This window comes from Belonocnema kinseyi, chromosome 2, assembly GCF_010883055.1.
Source record: "Belonocnema kinseyi isolate 2016_QV_RU_SX_M_011 chromosome 2, B_treatae_v1, whole genome shotgun sequence".
Classification (NCBI taxonomy): domain Eukaryota; kingdom Metazoa; phylum Arthropoda; class Insecta; order Hymenoptera; family Cynipidae; genus Belonocnema; species Belonocnema kinseyi.
Genome location: NC_046658.1, coordinates 177118487 through 177138687, shown reverse-complemented (window position 1 = coordinate 177138687; position 20201 = coordinate 177118487). Strand labels below are relative to the sequence as shown.

Below are 20201 nucleotides of genomic sequence, written 5' to 3'. Positions count from 1 at the left end.
ATCTTTTAAAATAACCTAAAATATTTCATGTCTTATGAAATTCGAGTTGAAATCCTTGTAAACTTTCATGGTGGCCGTTTTAATCGACAAAATAAATTGCCGATCATTTCCCGGTTCGCAAACATTTTTCACGGTCAATGAAATCAAAAAAATGGAACACTAAAGCTAAAAAATTGTCCACTTGAGGTAATAAAGACTGAACTGCAAATGAAAGCACTCAAAATGCAACTGCTAAATTTCGAAATTTTAAAATTGAAATTTATAAGTTTGTAATTTAAAAATGTATTCAAATGCTCGATAATTTACGCGCATAAAATTGAAGGTACTCACATTTTTCAATATAAAATAATATAAATCCACGTTATTATTTCCAATGCTCTAAATTAAAAAATCAATCAATAGACTTTAAAATTTTCAAAAGTATATAATTTTAAGGAATTTTAAGCTAGAAAGATTAAATATTGAAAATTTGAAGAACTTTTAACTGAACACTTCTTAAATTAGAAATTCAATTATTTTCTTTTCAAGTAGTTTACACATCCTTAGAAAGTTTTAAAATTTTATTTCTAAGTCTTGAGAAATCTAGAAGTTGTTTTAAATTTAAAATTATCTTGGAAATTTTTTCAGAACTTCTAAATATCTGTCAAAATTAATTGAATTTTTTCTACAATTTTCAGAAAATCCTGAAAATTTTAGAAAATTTCTTTACAATTTGTATATACAAATAACAATTGAACATTTATTATTTGTAGGCGAATTTTGAGTAATTTAAAGAGATATGCAGAAGCTTTGAAAAGATTTAAACTTAATGTAAAACTTGAAATGATAGCCTAATATAAAGCAAAATGTAGATCTTCGAAGATTTTAAACCGAAAAATTAGATTCTTCTCAAAAATTCTGAAAAGCTTCAATAGAATAAAAACATTTTCTTAAGATTCATAGGATAATTAAAAATAATTTTTCATTTTGAAACATTATTTTAAGAAAATATTTTTTTTAATTTTCAAAAGATTTAAAAAATTGTAAAAATTGAATCTGGAAGATTTTAAGGAAATATTTTTTATTTTGCAGGATTTTTTAAAAGAAATTTTGGGAAAAATTCAAAATATGAGCCATCTCAAAAATAAAAGTTAGAGTGTTTACCCTACCTGGAAAACCTGGAATTGTCAGGAATTTTTTTTTCGAGATCGTGCCTAATTTTTGTTTTTTAATTGGAATATAAAAGTTAATAACAGTGATTCTTCATTTTTTTAATTTAACTACATTTAAGGTAACTGCTGGACTGGAAAACCGAGAATTTTACCAATTTTTTGAAGAAAAAAAAAACAAAATTTCTTCAAGTTTGATTTTAACAGTTTAAAAAAATAATTAGTTGATTTTTTATATATGTTATTAATGACTTAAAAAATTAAGAATTAGAAGCGTTTAAAATCTACAATTTTACATTAAAAAAACATTTTCGGTTGATCAACTGTAAATATAAATTCTAATGATTTTTTAAATTGATTGTACAAAACGATTCGGAATTAGTTCAAAATTAGAGTCAAATTAATGAAATTTCAAATATTATTTCATTCTAAAGTTTGAAATTTTTTAATTAAGAGGAACATTATTTGCCTCATATTCAGAAGTATTTGACTGTTCATTTAAAATCAGTAATTAGAAAATAAATATTCAACACTTAACAAAAAAAAACTTTTATCGTTATAATTTTCATGGTTGTACTTCAAAATTGTTAATTTCCTAGAAAAAATTCAAGTAAGTTGAAAAGATATTTAGAAGTTCTGAAAAGATTGCCTACTTTAATACAAAAAAAACTATACATTTTTGCAGATTTCGAACAAAAAATTTATAAGTTTTTTTAAGAATTTTAAAATGCGTCAAAAGAATAAAAAAAACATTTTCTTAAGATTCCTAGCAAAATTTAAAATAATTTTTTTATTTTTGAAAATTTATTTTAAGAGAATAATTCAAAATATTTTAAAAGAATTTAAAAATTGTCAAAAATGAATCTGGAAGATTTTAAGGAAATACTTTTAATTTTGCAAGATTTTTTAAAGAAATTTTAGGGAAAATTCAAATAATTTTTTTATATGTTTAGAAGTTTTGAAAAAATTTCGAAAATAATATAAAATTTAAAAAATGTATAATAATATTGTATAATAAAAATAATAAAATAATAAAATGTATAATAATATGTATAATAATAATAAGATTTTAAGTAAATTTTCTATAATTAGCATGATAATTTTTTATCTTTTTAAAATCCCTCAATATCTCTTAAAATTACTCAAACTTTTTCTACAAATGTTCATTTATAAATTATACATCAAAATTTAAAAATTTCACTTACAAATTAAGCATTTTATAAATAAAACAATTAAAATTGTGATGTTCAAAGTTTAAAAGCTCTTCGAAATTTTAACGATTCCAGGTCAAAAAATTCGGTTAACGATTCTTTAATTTTAAATATTTTGTTTTAATTTAATTGCCTTATATAAAAATTCAAATATTGCTAAATATTCAATAATTAGTCTTTTTTCTAATTAAAAATTTGAAATTGAATGGGTTGAAAATTGAATATTTTAGACTGAAACAATATTTTAAATGTAATAAAATCCTTTAATTAATAATAAATTATTATGAAGTTATTTTTAAGTTGAAAATAGTTTATAAACTTTCAGTCACACGTTCACATTTGTTTAATGACTAAGACTTTCAAATTGAATCCGTTTATGTTTTAACCTTAAAATCGGAAAATTCTTAAATTTTGAACTGGTTTTATATCGTTTTTATTCATTTTTTATTACTTAAAGTACAGATAAATTTAAAAAATGTATTTATTTATAAATATAAATAAAAATGTTTTTTATCCAAAATTGTCAACATTAAAGGCTTTCATTTTTTATTTGTTCAAGTCTTTAAAAAAGCATTTAAAAATTCTTTAAATTAAAAATGTAAGCTTAAAAATAAAAATTTGAAAAAGGAAATGTTTGAAGTTTAAAAAATTTATAATTACGCATTGTAAGCTAAATAATAGCATAATTGAAAAACATAAAAATTCAACTAATTATTTCAAAACTGCTGAAATCGAACGTGGACAGATTTTTCTTCTACAAATTCGTAAAATTCCCAGTGAAAAAAAATGCACTATCATTTCCCGGTTTTTCCCGGCCTCAAAAAATTCCCAGTCCAGCGGCCACCCTGGACTTCAATAAATTCTTGGAAATTCCTTGGAATTTTTTAAATACCGTTAAAGAAGTAATTTTTTAAAATGTCAAGAAATTTTTAAAAGCTTTATAAAGTTTCAAGAGATTTTACAAGATTTCAAAGGATTTGAAATATTTTACGATATTTTTAATGCTTCCAAGGAAATGACCAAACTGATTAGAGTAATTTAATGAGAGTTTAAGGGATCTGCATATTTTAAGATATTTGACCCCCAGATGGTACACTGGTGTGAATTCGCACCCGAAGATTTTTCATTTTGTTGGTATTTACGCAAACACAGCTGCAGCGGGTCATCCCAAAATATATTAAACATATATGTTAAGTATGTGTGATATATGCTAGTTGTTTATTATATGTTCAATATATTAAATATTTAATATTAACATTGCAAATAACCAATTCGCACCAGTGTACCGTTTACGCATTTTAAAAGATATAAAGACATTTCCAAGAGTTCTAAAAAATTTCAGGAGTTTCAACCGATTTTAGGGTATTTAAAATACTTTAAAGCATTTTAAGAGTTTAAAGAATGTTCAAAGGTTTTCAAAGGACTGAAATTTTTTTTGTATTTTTAAAGATTCCAAGGAATTTTCAATTGATTTCAATAATTTAATAGGACTGAAAAGGATCTGAATGATTTAACGGTATTTAAAAAAACACCAAAGCATTTTAAAAAATTTGTAAGTTTCAAAGGATTTCAAAATACTTGAAATTTGTAAGAATATTTCAAGATTTCAAGAAATTTTTTATTGATTTAAGTAGTTTAATGGGATTCTAAATAATCAGAAATATTTTAGGGTAATTTAAGAGATTCCAATATATTTTTAAGATTTGTAAAAAGTTGCAAGTCATTTCAAAAGATTTTAATGGATTTGAAATATTTTAGAGTATTTTAAAATATTCCAAGTATTTTCTAATTGATTTCAGTAATTTAATGGGATTTGAAAGAATCTAAATGATTTAAGGGTACTTCAAACATTCCAAGAATTTTACAAAGTTTCAAAGGATTTCAACTCGGATTTCATAAGACATGAAATATTTTAGGGTATTATAAAAGATTCCAAGGCAATCATTTGAAAGTTTTTAATGCTCTTGAATAAGCCTTGGACTATTTTAAAATACCCTAAAATATTCTAAATCCTTTGAAATCTTTAGCAACTTTTTACAGCTCTTGAAAATTTCTTGGAATCTTTTAAAATACCCTAAAATATTAGCCCCTTTGAAATCCCATTAAATTACTGAAATCAATTAGAAAATACTTGGAATATATTTAAATGCTCTAAAATATTTAAAATCCTTTGAAAGTTTTTAATGCTCTTGAATATGCCTTGGAATATTTTTAAATGCCCTAAAATATTTTAAGTCCTTTAGAAGTTTTTGATGGTCTTGAAAATGTCTTCAAATCTTTTTAAAACCCCTAATATATTTTAAATACTTTGAAATCTTTTGAAATCCCTTGCAACTTTTTAGAGCTCTTGAAATTGTCTTGGAATCTCTTAAAATATCTTAAAAAATCACAGATTCTTTTAAATCCCATTAAATTAGAGAAATAAATTATAAATTGCTTGGAATATTTTTAAATACCCTAAAATATTCTAAATATTTGGAGATTTTTTGAAGTTCTTAAAAAAATCTTGGAATATTTTAAAATATCCTGAATTATTTCAAATCCTTGGACATCTTTTTAAATCCGTTGCAACATTTTAGAGTTCATAAAAATGCCATGGAATCTTTTAAAATACCCTAAAATATTTCAGATCCTTTCAAATCCCATTAAATTATCGAAATCAATTGGAAATTACTTGGACTATCTTAAAATCCCCGTAAATATTTCACATCCTTTGAAATCCTTTGAAACTTTTAAAAGTTCTGGAAAATGCCTTGGAATTTTTTTAAATGCCCTTAAATCATTCAGATTAATTGAAGTCCCATTAAATTATTGAAATCAATTGAAAATTCTTTGTAATCTTTAAATATCCTAAAAAATTTTTAATACTTCGAACGATTTTAAAGTTCTTGAACATGATTTGGAATATTATAAAATATCCTGAAATATTTCAAGTTTTTTGACATTTTTTGCAACGTTTTAGTGTTCCTAAGAATATCTTGGAAATGTTTTAAAATACCCTAAAATATTTCAGATCTTTTGAAATGCCAAGAAAGTACTGAAATCAAATAAAAAATCCCTCCAAACTTTTTTAAATTCTTGAAAATGCCTTGAAATTTGTTTAAAATATCCTAAGATATGCAGATCCCTTAAAATTCCATTAAATTACTAAAATCAGTTTGGTAAATCCCTTGGAAGCATTAAAAATATCGTAAAATATTTCAAATCCTTTGAAATCTCTTGAAACTTTGTAAATCTTTTAAATATTCCTTGACATTTTTTAACATTACTTCCAATTTTTAAAATCCTGTGAAACTCCTTGAAACTATAGAAATCAATAAAAAACATTCTTGAAATACCTTTTAATTTCTTAAAATGTTTATAATCTTTTGAAATTCTATTATCTGTTTTGAAATTTCTATTAAAAATTTCTTGGAATCTTTTCGAATACTCCGAACGATTTCAAAAGAATTCAAGAAAATTCCAGTCATAAATTGTCTACTAAAAGAACAAATTTTTAAGCGAAATTATGAATATTTGACTAATTAATTGAATTTTTAAATAAAAAAGACAAATATTCAACAAAATAGTTTAATTTTTAACAAAAAAGTTGCACCTATAACAATATTGAGTTGTCGACCAAAAAGATTAAATTCTACCAAAAAATACGAATTTCCCACTAAAAAAGAGAATTTTTCAAACAAAAATTGAATAGTTAAATAGTTACATTTTCAGTTAAAAAAAATTAATCTTCAACCAAAACCCAATTTTCAACGAAATAGCTCACTTTTCGATCAAAAATGTGAACTTTCAAGCAAGAAAATTAATTTTCTACCAAAAAAAGGTGATTTTTCAACAAAATACATGAATTTTCAAATAAAAAAATTCCAATTTTGAACCAAATCGTTGAATTATTAACTAAAAAATAGCAATTTTGCACCGAAAATGGAAGTTAAATTTTCAGATAAGAAAATTAATTTTCAACTGGAATAGTTGAGTTTTCAAATAAAATGATGAATCTTTGCAACCAAAAATTGAATTGTTAATTTTTTACTTACAAGAATTAATGCTCAACTAAAAAAATAATTTTTTAACTAATATGATGGAATATTCATCAGGAATTGTTAAATTTTCAGTGAAAAAAAAATTTTTTGACCACAAAATAAATTATCAACAAAATAGCTCGTTTTTTAACCAAAGAAATGAATTTTTAATTAAAATTATGAATCTTCAAACAAGAAAGTTAATTTTCTACCAAAAAAGATGATTTTTCAAGAAAATGCATGAATTTTCAACTAAAAAAGACAAATATTCAACCAAATAGTTGAATTTTTAACGTAAAAATATCAGTTTTCGACAAAAAGATACAGTTTTTTTTAGACCAAAAAGTTGCATTTTCTACCAAAAATATGACTTTTAAACAAAATTGTTGGACCTTCAATAAAATAGTTAACTTTCGAACCAATCAATAATATATTTAACTTTCAATTAACTGTCAAGAAAATTTAATTTCCCAAAAAAATCGAATTTTCAATAAAAAAAGATCAATTTTCAAAAAAAAAAATTTGGCTTGATATGACTTTTGAAAAAATTGTTAAATTAAAACAAAAATCAAAATTTTCATACAAGTTGTACAATTTTTAACCAAAAAAGATTATTTTTCATGAAAATGTTTTTATTTTTAAACCAAATAGTTGTATTTTTAAGAAAAAATGTATTTTAACAAAGTAATTCAATTTTTTATACAATTAATACAATTTCTAATCAAAAAAGACTAATTTTTTAAGAAAAAAAGTGGTATTCTCAATCAAAACAGCTTAATTTTCAACAAGAAATTGTTTTTCTAAACAAATAGTTACATCTACAAATAACAAAGATTACTTTTTAACAAAATTGTTGATTTTTCAACAAAATATCTAAATTTCCATGCAAATAAAACTAAAATAGATTAATTTTCATCAAAAATGATATAATTTTTTCAACCAAATAGTTGAATTTTCAAGAAAGATATAACTTTTAAACAAAATTATTAAATTTTAAAAGTATAATTAAATTTTGTATACAAATAATAGTATTTCTAACAAAAGAAGATTAATTTCTAAAAAAATATTAGAATCGACAATCAAAACAAATGATTTTCAACCAAAAATTGTTTTTGAACCAAATAGTTAAATTGACAAAAATTCAACCAAAAAATACGACTTGAACACAATCTTGAAAAATAAGCTACTATTTTGTTGAAAACATATTCATTAGGATTTAAACAATTAATTCTAGAAAAAGCAAAATATATTAGAATAATGAGAAAATAAAATAAAAATAAATGTATACCTGACGTATACCTCACCGATCAATTGGTTGGTACTTCCACTCAGTTGCTTTAAGGTATTCCAGTTCCTTCCGCAAAGATTGTACTCGTTTTAAATGCAATTCTCGACTCGCTCGTTTCTGATGTTTCTGGACTTGTAACTCCGAATTGACGTGGTTGAGGATTTTCGTAGTCTGAGCACCACTCGAATTTAATTCCGACTCCTCCGGTTCCGGGGTTCTTTGTCCTGACGAGGAACTCAAAGTAGATGGGGAAAGGGCGGAAGAGTTCATACTTTCATTTGTTTTCTGAAAAATCGAATCTTCCCTCACGTTTTCTGTTTTTCGACTTAATACGTATATTTTCATTTACAACACTTCACAACAACGACACATTCACAACCCGATTCCTAACCTAAAAATTTCTCAACTTTTGCACACCACTGACATACCAAATTTACCAATAACGCCTCCCACGAATTGCATCACGCCTGGAATCTCCATTTATATTACTGGCTATTCTGGGAATACTTCAAAATTATAATTTTTCGGAAGAAAGTGTTGGAAAAAGGTAAACACGTCAACCTTCTTCGTCGCTTGAACTTGACTTGATGAAAATAGATCTTGATTTTGATCAACGTGGTACATTCAATGTTTATAATCGTGTTTCCGGCTTTCAAATTTAAAAATGGACGTCAAACGAAAGAAATTTCCAAAAATCCTATTATAAGAGACCTCATCTCCGGTATTATCATATGTTGATATTTTTGGGTTGGGAGTTCAAAAACTTTTGGTTTAAAGTTTTTATTTTGGTTCGTTTACTCTGCTATTATATTTTTTATTCAGAATTCATATTTTTTGGTTAAATATCTTATTATTTGGTTGAAAACTTAATTATTTTGTTAAAAATTCAACAATTTTATTGGAGATTCATACTTTTGGTTGAAAATGATATTATTTGTATAAAAATTTAATTATTTGGTTAGAAAACAAATTTGTATTGAAAATAAATCTATTTATAGATTGAGAATTTAACCATTTTGTTGAAAGTTCGCCTTTTTGTGCAAAATTGTATCATTTGTATGAAAATTGAATTGTTTTGTTGAAAAATAAACAATTCAGAACAAAAGTTATCTTTTTTGTATTAAATTTAACGATTAGACTAGAAAACAATTTCCTTTTGAAAATTAATCTGTTTTGATTGAAGATTCAACTATTTTGTATGAAAATTCTACTTATTCAGTTAGAAATTGTATTATTCGTATTAAAATTTAATTATTTTTAAAAAATTCAACAATTTTGTTGTAAATTCATATTTGTTAAAAATTAATCTATTTTAGTTTCATTTGTATAAAAATTTAATTATTTCGCTGAAAAATCAAGAATTTGTTTGAAAAGTCATCTTTTGTTGTAAATTTAACTATTTGGTTATAAAAACAGTTTCTTGTTGAAAATTAATCATTTTGGTTGAGGAATAAACTATTTTATTAAGAATTAGTTTTTTTGTTGGAAGTTGTATTATTTATATAAAAAATATATATATTTTTTTAAATTAATCATTTTTTTAAAGTCATATTTTCATCTTAAAAGTTCAACTATTTGGTTAAAACAAAAACATTTGGTTTGAAAAATAATTTTTTTTATTTAAAAACTGTATTATTTGTAAGAAAATTCAAACTATTTTCTTATAATTTTACAATTTTGTTCAATAATCAACAATTTCGTTAAAAAACAAATCATTTTTGTTGAAAATTAATCTATATTGATTGGGGAATCAACAATTTTATTGAAAATTTGTATTTTTGTTTTAAAATTGTATTATTTGTATAAAAATGTAATTATTTTGTTGGAGATTTAACAATATTGTTAAAAAGTAATTTTTTTATGTAGATTTGACTATTTGATTAGAAAAACAATTTCTTATTAAAAATTAATTTAATTATTTAACAACTGTAATTTTTTTTTGAAATTAAACAATTTCGAACTTCGATCAAGTCATATTTTTTCTTGAAAATTCAACTATTTGGTTCAACTTTTTTTTGAAATCATTTTTTTGTTGTTAAAAATTGTATTATTTTTATTTGAATTTTAATACAATTTTCTTAAATTGAACAATTTGGTTAAAAAATCATCTTTTTTATTTAAAATTCGTCTTTTTTGGTGTAAAATTGTATTGTCTGTATAAATATTTGAATAAATTGTTGAAAAATCAACAATTTGGTTAAAAATTCATATTTTTTTTCGAACATTTGACTATTTCTTTCGAAAAACAATTTCTTCTTGAAAATTAATCTGGTTTGATTGAGGATTCAACAATTTTGTTAAAAATTAGCCTTTTTTATTGTATTATTTGTATAAAAACTTTATTTATTTTATTTTTAATTTATTAATTTTATTTAAAAGACATATTTTCATTATGATAATTCAACTATTTGTAACAAAAAAAAAAACATTTTGTTGAAAAGTCATCTTTTTTCAAATCTAACTTTTTTGTTAAAAAATCAACAGTTTTCTTAAAAATTAATCTATTTATATTTTATTTGTATGAAAATTTAATTATTTTGTTGAAAAAATCAAGAATTTGGTTAAAAGGTCATCTTTATTTATTGTAAATTTAACTATTTGTTTAGAATAACAATTTCTTGTTGAAAATCTGGTTTGATTGATGATTCAACTATTTTTGTTAGAAATGCACCTTTTTTGGTTATAAATTCTATTATTTGTATGAAAATTTAATTATTTTTAAAAAATTTATCAATTTGTTAAAAAGTTATATTTTTTAGCTTAAAATTCAACTGCTTGGTTGAAAAGAATTTTTTTTTGTCGAAAATAATCTATTTTGATAATAAAAAAGTTGAATAATTTTTTTTTTTAAATCAACAATTTTTTGTTCCAAAATTTAATTATTTGCTTGGAAATATATTTATTTTGTTTAAAATCCAGATTCTTAGAAAAGAAATGATTGGAAAAGGGTAAAAAACGTCAATTGACCAGAACAAACTTGACCGTGATTTTGATTAGCCCGGTACACTGAATGTTTTTGTATCGAGTTTCCGGCTTTCAAACTTCAAAACGGACGTCAAAGGAAATAAATTGTCACAAAATTCCATGGTTTCGAAAAAAGAGCCAATAAAGGATGATAAACAAAAAAATAATCAAGATAAGTTTAAAAAACCATTCGGATTTTGTTGTGATAAAAATTCACCGGATTCAGACACCAGATATAATCAACGGAAACCACCTTTCACGTCTTCTTTGAGTAACGTAGTATTGCATGGAGGCGGTCCGGATTTGAAATTCCGTGTAAAGGACATTTTTGTGACAAAATCTATTCCAAGATCTGGAACGCAGAAATCTTCTGTCAAATCTAATATTGCTCGCCTTGGTAGCTGTAGATGGTGCCGTGGTCCCATTAATTACTATTTGGAGGATGAAATTTCCGTTGCTCAAGAAATGTTTGCAAAACAAAAGCAGGATCGGTTCAATCAAGATGTTCAAAAAGATGCAACTTCCGCTAGAAGAAAAAGTAATTTAAATGAGCACTTAAGTAGAACTATGCCCGTACATGTCCATGTAAAAATATTTACGTTCATTTAAACGTGAAAATATTTACGTGGATTTCCACGTAAAAATATTTACGTTATTTATATTAGAAATATTACGTTACGCTAAATATTTTGGTGGATTTTCATGTAAAATATTTTTCATTGAGGTCAAGGTTATTCTTTAGGTAGCTTTTAACGAGGTATTCAATCGTGATCTTTAATTTGATCTTCACGATGACCTTAAACATAATTTCAAGGTCAACTTTTTTTTATAAATGGAAACCCCTTTTTGACATCGGAAATCGATTGAGCGGGAAATTTCACGTTTAAATACGTATTAAGGACACATGGTTTAATTTCACCTTGAAGGTCACTTTAAGGTCATTCAAATTTAAACAAGGTCCGAACACCTCTGAGAGCAGCAGCTTTTGAAAAAATTCCATATGAATGGAAGTTATTTGTTTCAACAAGGCGCAATCAATGGAGACCTTTAACCTGACCTTGACGATGAACTTAAAGGACATTTCTTCGTTCACGTTGAAATAAAATTATTTGCATTGTATTTGCATAGTAATTTAAATACTTTGTTCAAAATTCAACCATTTTTTTAACCATTTTTATTTAATTAATACTTTCCAACTTTGATACATAAAAGAATATATTAAAAATCTGTTGACTATATTATTTTATGTATAAATGTTAGAAAATATTGATTTAAAAAAATGGTAAAAAATGAAAAAAAAAACTTTGTTTCCAACATTATCGCAATATTATTACATTATTTTTTGTTCGAAAAAATGTCATCACTTTAAAACGGCCTAATAAAAAAATTAAAAATGTAATCTTGGGATCATTCGATTTTTTTGAATACATGCATTTTGACAGAGATATAAAACTTTTTATTTCGACTAATTTCGCAAAGGGTGGGAAATACTCGTTGACGGGGAGTGTTTCTCGTTTGGTGGAAATTTTATTGTATCTCTTTTGGTAGAAATTTTATTTTAATTCTTTGTTCGAAATTGTTTTTCCCAAAAATAAAACTAACAATTAATAATTAAAATAGATTAATAGTTCCTACAGTAAAAAAAACTCTTATTCACTTTTTTTTAGTTTTGAAACTTCGAAAACGCAAGGGAGGTATTCTGAAACCCAAACAATCCCAAACCGAAGATGAAAATAATTCTGAAACTGCGAAAAATGACAAATGAAAAAATAATATAACTTCTTTGACCATTAAAACTATTCAACTAACAAAAAAATTGAAAAATTCGACAATAAATGTAAAAGCCAAAAATAAAGAAAGTGTATTAATAAAAAAACGTGTCTTATTTCACTAAAATGAATAGATTAAAAAATTAATTTGTCTTCATATGTATTACAAAGGTCCGAAACTACATTTAAAAATATAGTTTTAACCAATTTTCCAAAAAACGTTTGGGCAATAAAAATTAAATCCCCCTAATTTGCGAGTGCGATATAAAATAATTGCTATATTACGCACAAGTTGGCTTAAAATCTAAAAAGGCAGGTAATTGATCATTATAGACATTTCTATTTCATTGATAAACATAATTTTATTTAAGAATTATACATTCTTATTTTCTATTCAATTTACACATAGAAAATCCATCTACAGCTGGATTTTTAATTGAAGCGCTCTCAGTTGCTTAATATGCTTTTGACCAAAGGAGAGGAAAACTGCAGAAAACCTTTTCCGAGCTTAGCGCCGGTGAATCTACAAATACGTTTTTTTTCAATTTGGAAACTAGCGATAAGGCAACTAAAAATTCAGAATCAGTGGAGTTTGTCGTTCACAGAAAAAATTGATGGTTCTATTAGAACCGATTTTTGTAATCCAGTCCAGTTAGATGTGGCAGTTTTTAAGGTTATGTTTACAACTTACGACATTTGCAGACAAAGGGGCAACTGCTATCCAAAATTCATCAGTAGGATCAAATATCGCAACAAATTGCATTCGCTGAGGAATATCGAGTATAAGTTTAATCCTCCCGTGCCTAATTGCGCGAATTGGAAATGGTGGCTGGCCGTCTTGAAGCCTAATATCGGCCACACCACCGCTTACAGGATCTCTTTTCACTATCACGTCGTAACCATGTGTATGCACAGGCTCCCATCCTGATGAACAACCTACGAAATTTCCCAAAGGGTTATTTAATTATGTAAAAAGGGACTTCACTTACTGGTTACTTTCACCGTCAGCCACCTAGCAGTAAAACCTTCAGGTTGATGTGGATAGATAAATGATAGGATGGGATAGAGAAGAAAGGATAGGAAGAAGGATATAGTGAAAAAATATAGACGTGGACGGACAAAGGATGAGATGAGATAAAAGAGAGAGGACTAAAACAGATAGACGGAAATTTATATCAACTAAGAAATAAACAAATATTGATGTGGATAGATAAAGGATAGGGTGTGATAGTGAAAAGAGAGATTATGCCAAAAGAGAGAGCGCAATATTTGTGTAAGAAAGGAGAGCAAGGAAGTCAGGAACTTTTAGCGAGAATGAAGTGCGGGTGCATGGAGAAGTATAATAGATTGTGGCTTTCTAGAGAGAAGAGAATGCGTGAATTGTGCGGAAAGGGGGATGCAAAATTGGAGCATTGGTTGGAGAAATGTGAAGAGGTGGAAAGGAGGGGGATAAGCATAGAGGTATTGTTGCATGAAAGGGGTGACAAAAGGACAGTAGCATGGGTGAAGGGGGTGATGGGTAAGATAGAGAAGAAGAGAAGGAAGGAGAAAAAGGAATGGAGAAGGAAAGATTGCAAATAGGAGAGGAAGTAGATGTAAGAGAAATGTAAATATTGTAAATATTATTTGAGTATTAGGTGTTAGCCGCGGAGACAGAGGCTGGTAATGCAAGGCATAGCGACAAAAGAGCGAAACGCGTGCGAGGCGAGGCGCAGCGAGGAAGGTTAAGCTGTAAGAGTGAGCGGATTAGTTATAAGGTGTGGATGGATGGTACTTTGTAAGACGTAGTTGTAAGAAAATTCTGTAAAATATGGAAGTGTAAGCAAGTCAATTTTTTAAGGCCAGCAGGCCGAAAAATAAACATTTATCTATCTATCTGTCTAAGAAAAAAGAAAAAGATAGACGTTGATAGATGTGGTATAGAATGAGACAGAGAAGAGGAGATTGAAAAGGATAGACGGAAATTTGGAATAACTAAGACCTATAAAAATATTGAAGGGGAAATATAAAGGATGAGATAGGATAAAGAAGAGAGGATAACGATAAATGATGGGATGTGATAGAGAAGAGGACAGATAAAAAATATAGATGTTGATAGACCTCCTATAGGGTAAGATAGAAAACGAGAGATTGAAAAAGATAGACGGGAATTTAGTTTGACAGAGATATAAAATATTTACATGGATAGATTAAGAGTATGATGAGATGTAGAAGAGGGTATTGAAAAAGTCTAGAGATTTATATTGAAAAATAGATTGAAAAGAGACATGAATTCAGATTAACAAAGAGATAGAAGAAGATATACTTTTGTCTAGGCGGAGAGTACTATTTGATAAAGATGAGGAAACTGATACAGATAGAGCTTGATAGATGTAGTATAAAATGAGGTATAGGATGAGATAGAGAAGAGGAGATTGAAAAAGATAGTCCGGAATTTAGATTGACAGAGAGTTAAAAATATTGATGTGGATAGATCAAGGATATGACGAGATGAAGAAAAGGGAATTTAAAAAGTCTAGAGGTAAATTTAGATTGAAAAATAGATTGAAAAAGATAGATATGAATTTAGATTAAAAAAGAGATAGAAAAAGATAGACGTTGGTAAACTAAGGATACAATTTGATAAAGAAGAGGAGATTGATACAGAAACAGATTGTTAGATGTATTATATGATGAGATAGAGGGAAATTTATTTTAATCAAGAGATAGGAAAATAAGGACGTGGATAGATAAAGGATAGAATGAGATAGAAGAGAGGGTAAATAGAAAAAGATAGATGTTGATAGATGCAGTATAAGATGAGGTATAGAGTAAGATAATATAACAGAGAGATAGAAAAATATTGACGTGGATAGATGAAGGATATAATGAGATGGAAAAGAGGGTATTGAAAAATTCTAGAGGTTAATTTTGATTAGAAATATAGGCGGCAATTTAAATTAATGAAGATGGAAAAAGATTGACATGAGCAGATGAAGAATAGGATGAGATAGAGAAGAGAGGATTAAAAAAATAGAAGTGAAGTTAGATTAAAAAAGAGAAAGAAAGAAAGATGCTGAAAAATATAGGATACAATGAAATGAAGAAGAGAAGATTGAAACATATGGACATTGATAGACGTAGGTCTAGGTTGTGGTTGGAAAGAGATTAAAAAAAAGAGACGGGAATTTAGATTGGCGGAGAGATGGAAAAAAATAAACGTTATTAGAGGTATGATACGATAAGATGGGGAAGAGGAGTTTAAAAAGATAGACCGAACTTTAGATTAACTTAAGAGAAAAAAAATATTAACGTGGGTAGATAAAGGATATGATGAGATAGAACAGAGGTCTTTGAAGTAGTTAAACGTGAATTTATATTCAAAAATAGATAGAAATAAATAGACGGGAATTTATATTAACTAAGAGATAGAAAAAGATTGACATTGATAGCCAGAAGATACAGTTTGACAAAGTAGAAATTAAAACAGATAGACGTTGATAGGTGTAGTATATGATGAGGTATAGGATGAGATAGGGAAGAGGAGATTGAAAAAAATAGATCGAAATTTATAGATTAACTAAGAGATAGAAAAATATTGACGTGGACAGATAAAGGATGATATGAGATAAAGAAGAGAGGATTGACAAAATATAGACGTGAATCTATATGAACAAAGAGACAGAAAAAGATAGACGTTCATTGACGAATACAATTTGATAAAGAAGAGGAGATTGATACAGATAGACGTTGATTGATGTAGCAGTAGAATCGTGACGTGAGTCAGGACCAATTCAGAAGAAAGACGAGTGCTAAAATGAGATGAGTGGCATATCGGAAAGGAAGGTTAAAATAAACTTTTAAGAAATGAAAGGTGTGAGAAAAGATATGGAAAAGCTTATTAAGGAGGAGGAAGAAGAAATATTAATAAAAGAGGGGATTTTAATGCTAGAAAGGGAAAGAAAGGTAATATATGTACTTGAATGGAGTGGAGGGTTACGACGGAAAACAACTAATACGAGGGGTGTTCAAAAAGTAAGTTTCCCTAGTCTGCCATTTTGCCCCAGCGCCATCTAGCGAGCTGGGACCGAACATAGTTTTAGTTTAGGATATACCGATAAGAGCGGAACCGGTCTTAGCTGCCGAAATTTTTTTGTATCAGTACTGGCTCGGAAACCATGGAGCTACCTGTGAAAAACGTGTCCACTTGTGAGTTGCGTGCAGTTATTCCCTTTTTAACTGCAAACGGGCTTAATGGAAACGAAATTCACACTGAATTAGTGCGTATTTATGGTGACAAATGTATGAGTATGCAAATGGTGCGTCGGTGGCGTACATATTTTCTCAAGGGACGCGGAGAAGTTTATGATGAGCAGCGTGCAGGCAGGCTAAAAACCGCCATTACAGATGACGCAGTCGCAGCAGTCGAAAAAATTATTTTGGCGGATAGGCGCTATACAATTGACAGAATTTTGGACTCAATCCCTCCTGAAATCGATATTTGTCGAACTTCAATCCACACAATAATAACAGATCATCTTGGTTACCGTAAAGTTTGTGCGTAAACTTTGTTCTTTAAAAAACAGGGCACGATTTTTTATAAACAAGGTTTGTCAAAGCTTAAGAACAGATATAAAAAATGTATTCAAGTCCAAGGGGACTATGTAGAAAAATAGTTTATAAGTCAAACAATAAATACATATGTTACTTCAACCTAAAAATTGTGTTTTGCTTTTTTTCCGGAGCAGAGAAACTTATTTTAAAACACCCCTCGTAGATAATGATAAAAGATGGTATCTACTTAATGGAAATGAGACTGTACGAAAAATGAACGACTCTATAGAGTGACATCAGATCACCACAAAATAAGATTTTATCTAAAAAGCAGAATAAAGAAGCTAAAAAAAAGGTCAAGATTAATGGAATCATAAAGAAATTTAAGAATAAAACGGAAAGAGATAAAAATTGGACAAAAGATCGGTGAAACAATGAATAAGTAATACGATAATTTGTTATTACTTGTTATTGAATTATTAATAATGAAGTGATTTCCAGTTTTTCGCTAAAGTTTTATTTCCTTTTTATAACGTGTTATGCATTACATACATCTAATTGATGAAGCCTTAGCAGAGATAACCTCATATATCAACAAAAAAACGGTTTTGGTGGAATATTTGTTTAAACTTTGAATATTCGTTGAAATACTTTGTTTTTTGACAAAGTTTGTTCTATGGTATATTATATTACGCCTTCGAGCGGCAATTTTTTAACAGAAATCATTTGTAATACTGCAAAAATACTTTTAAATAAAAAAATAAAAATTTTTTGGTTCAACATGAAATCGAAGCGAAAAAGTTACTTCGCATCACTACTTACATTTTTTTTATAGACCATTTTAATGCAAATCAAAAGCAAACAAATTTTCAAAGAGATACTTAAAAAAATATAAAATAAATTTTTGCGTCAAACATGTTCATTTTATTTTTTGTATCCCTTTTTGTAGAATTGTTTGTTTTGAGATTTTATTAAAAAGGCCTATAAATCATACGCGGTTTGGAAGACGTAGAATTTTCAAAAAATTTATTATATGTCCGCTATTTGAAAAAGTTTTTATTTTACTTTACGTTTTCTGGATTTTGTCTTTTTTACACATTTTCTCCCAATGTATGTATAAACCCAATGAAAAGCTTCAAGTTTTGGGAGGTGTAAATATTGACGGCTATGTCTTAATTTATAATACCTTATTGTACATTTATTTACTATTTCCATTTAAAAAAGTGAAAAATTCCAATAACCAGGTAAAAATACGGACAATGTCAAAAACCCTGTTGGAAAAAAGGCGCGAACCTAAAAAAAAGGACATATCGGGCCAGTTCAATCGTACGTTACACTTACCAACAAAATTGAGGTAAACTTCAAATGTAAGAATTAAAATCCAGCTCGCGATCTTCATTTCTCGTAGATTATTAACTTCCTGAACTGTCGTCGTGAAATTCTGAATATTTTCACTGCTATATTAACTTTTATGATATTGCTTATATACTATTACTTGTAAGTCATTCCAAAAATCTAACAATCAATTCTAAAATTAACAACGCTCGAAGGCTGTGTGAAAATTAATAAAATTATTGCCGTCACTTTAAAACCAGTGTAGGAAAAAAATTGATAAAAACTTTGCGAATCATTTACTTTATTACACTTTAAGTTACGCAATGACTGTTTTATTCTCTCTTAGAACCACTAATCTCTGTCAAGTAAAGATAAGGTGTTAAACATTATTCAAAATAGGGGTATTTTTAATTATTTTGAAAAATGCTCTCATTGGCCCATCTAAAAAATTATTAGATGACGGTTTAATATGAATGATATTAAAAATTGTAATTGTTTGTGGTGCCTGGACGAGGCTTTCCCCAAGTCTGATTTCTTACTATACCTTTTTCGCCATGCTTTTAAAATAAACAAATAATGTTTGTATTATTCTTAACATTATTGACATGTAATAAAATATTACCGCCATTTAAATATTATTTTTATTTAAAAATTAACTATATATCTCATAAAGCAGCATCACAAAATTCACTTAAAAGAATGTTAAAATTCCTTTATGTAAACATTTTTTAAATTTGTTTTCGGGTGAATCCAGTTTTTCATCATTAGAAACGGATTAGGTCAAGTGCCTGATTTTTCATCGCTTATAGTAATATATAATATAATAATAAGGTTTTGAATACAAAAATAGAAGCTTTTTAAGAATTTAAAAATATTTCAAGTGAATTGAAATTTTTTCATTCCTAGAAAGATAAAATTACTTTTTATTTAAAAAATTAATTTTAACAGAATATTAAAAAAAATCACAGCATATCGAAAGGTTGTTCAAATTCTCAACCAAATATCTGCAAAATTATAAAGCAATTTTAGATTTTTAGATTCCTGGGAAAATTAGAACTGATTTTTTATCCTGAAAAATTAATTTTAAAAAATGTGTAAGTGTATTTTTGTAATTTTCAAAAGATGTTCAATATTGTCTGAAAACAGTCTGGGATATTTTAAGACCATTTAATTTTTTTTTAATATTGAAACAAAAAACAATTAGGAAAAATTCGAATGAACAAAATTAAAACAATATGTACATTTTAAATATTTCGAAATAAAATTTGCAAGCTTTTTAAAGACATAAAAGGTTTCATGATAATGAAAAGAATTTCTCAAGATTCCTGGAAAGAATTTAAATGCATTTTTTCTCAATTGAAAAGATATCAACACATTTTGAAAAAATTTTCAAAATTTTAGAAATAATTCTAGTCAGTTTAAAAAATATTTGAGGAATTTAAGAAGTTTTAATGAGATTACAATTATTTTTAAACTTTAAAATCTTTCCGAAAATTGATAAAGCATTTATTTATTCTCTTAAATGTGTCAATCCTAGCTAAATTATATTTATATAGCCTGAAAAAAAAAGAAACTTAAAAAATAAATATTCGAAATTTTTATTTGGTTTGATTTGCTCTCAAATTATAATTTTCTTAATTATTTTGCTGAAAATTTGTCTTGCTTTCAAAATTCGTCCCTTTTGATAGAAATTTAATCTTTTTAGAAATTACTTTGCTAAAAATTAATGTAATTAATTAACAATTTTCTTAATTTTATTTAATTTCACGAATTTTCATTTAAACATGATTTTTTAATTTTTAGTTAGAAACAAAATAATTATTTTTAACCAAATATAGTCTAATTTTCAACTAAAAAAGATTAATTTTCATCCAAAAATTAAATAGAAGTTAAATTTTCTAGCAAAAAAGACAAATCTTCAATGAAAGGAA

The 20201-nt window shown here is 26.4% G+C and overlaps 2 protein-coding genes across 6 annotated transcripts in view; one reads left to right on the top strand and one right to left on the bottom strand.

Annotated features, from left to right (window-relative positions):
• LOC117183138 (probable RNA helicase armi) overlaps positions 1-7802 on the bottom strand; it is a 60603-nt gene extending 52801 nt beyond the window's left edge. For 2 of the 4 annotated variants that reach the window (XR_004468349.1, XM_033376338.1), the window contains exon 1: positions 7670-7783. The gene's annotated coding sequence lies outside the window, so the exon portion shown is untranslated. Of the gene's footprint in view, positions 1-7669 lie in introns of all 4 variants that reach the window. The other 2 variants (XM_033376340.1, XM_033376339.1) reach the window with 2 other exon arrangements.
• A 173-nt stretch (positions 7803-7975) lies between these two features.
• On the top strand, positions 7976-12433 carry LOC117183141. 2 transcript variants are annotated; one of them, XM_033376343.1, is made up of 3 exons: positions 7976-8216; positions 10589-11171; positions 12301-12433. In XM_033376343.1, exons 2-3 carry the CDS (start codon positions 10754-10756, stop codon positions 12396-12398), a joined length of 516 nt encoding a protein of 171 aa, XP_033232234.1. In that variant the 5' UTR covers positions 7976-8216; positions 10589-10753; the 3' UTR covers positions 12399-12433. The 2 variants fall into 2 exon arrangements, with proteins under 2 accessions (XP_033232234.1, XP_033232235.1); XM_033376344.1 differs by lacking the exon at positions 7976-8216 and adding an exon at positions 8292-8390.
• The last annotated feature ends 7768 nt before the right edge of the window (positions 12434-20201 follow it).

Bases quoted from the DNA above. Each gene is read 5' to 3' on its own strand.
- LOC117183141 (XM_033376343.1), top strand. From the start codon at position 10,754: ATGGTTTCGAAAAAAGAGCCAATAAAGGATGATAAACAAAAAAATAAT. The intron at 11,172-12,300 runs GTAATTTAAATG...ACTTTTTTTTAG, and splicing joins AACTTCCGCTAGAAGAAAAA to TTTTGAAACTTCGAAAACGC.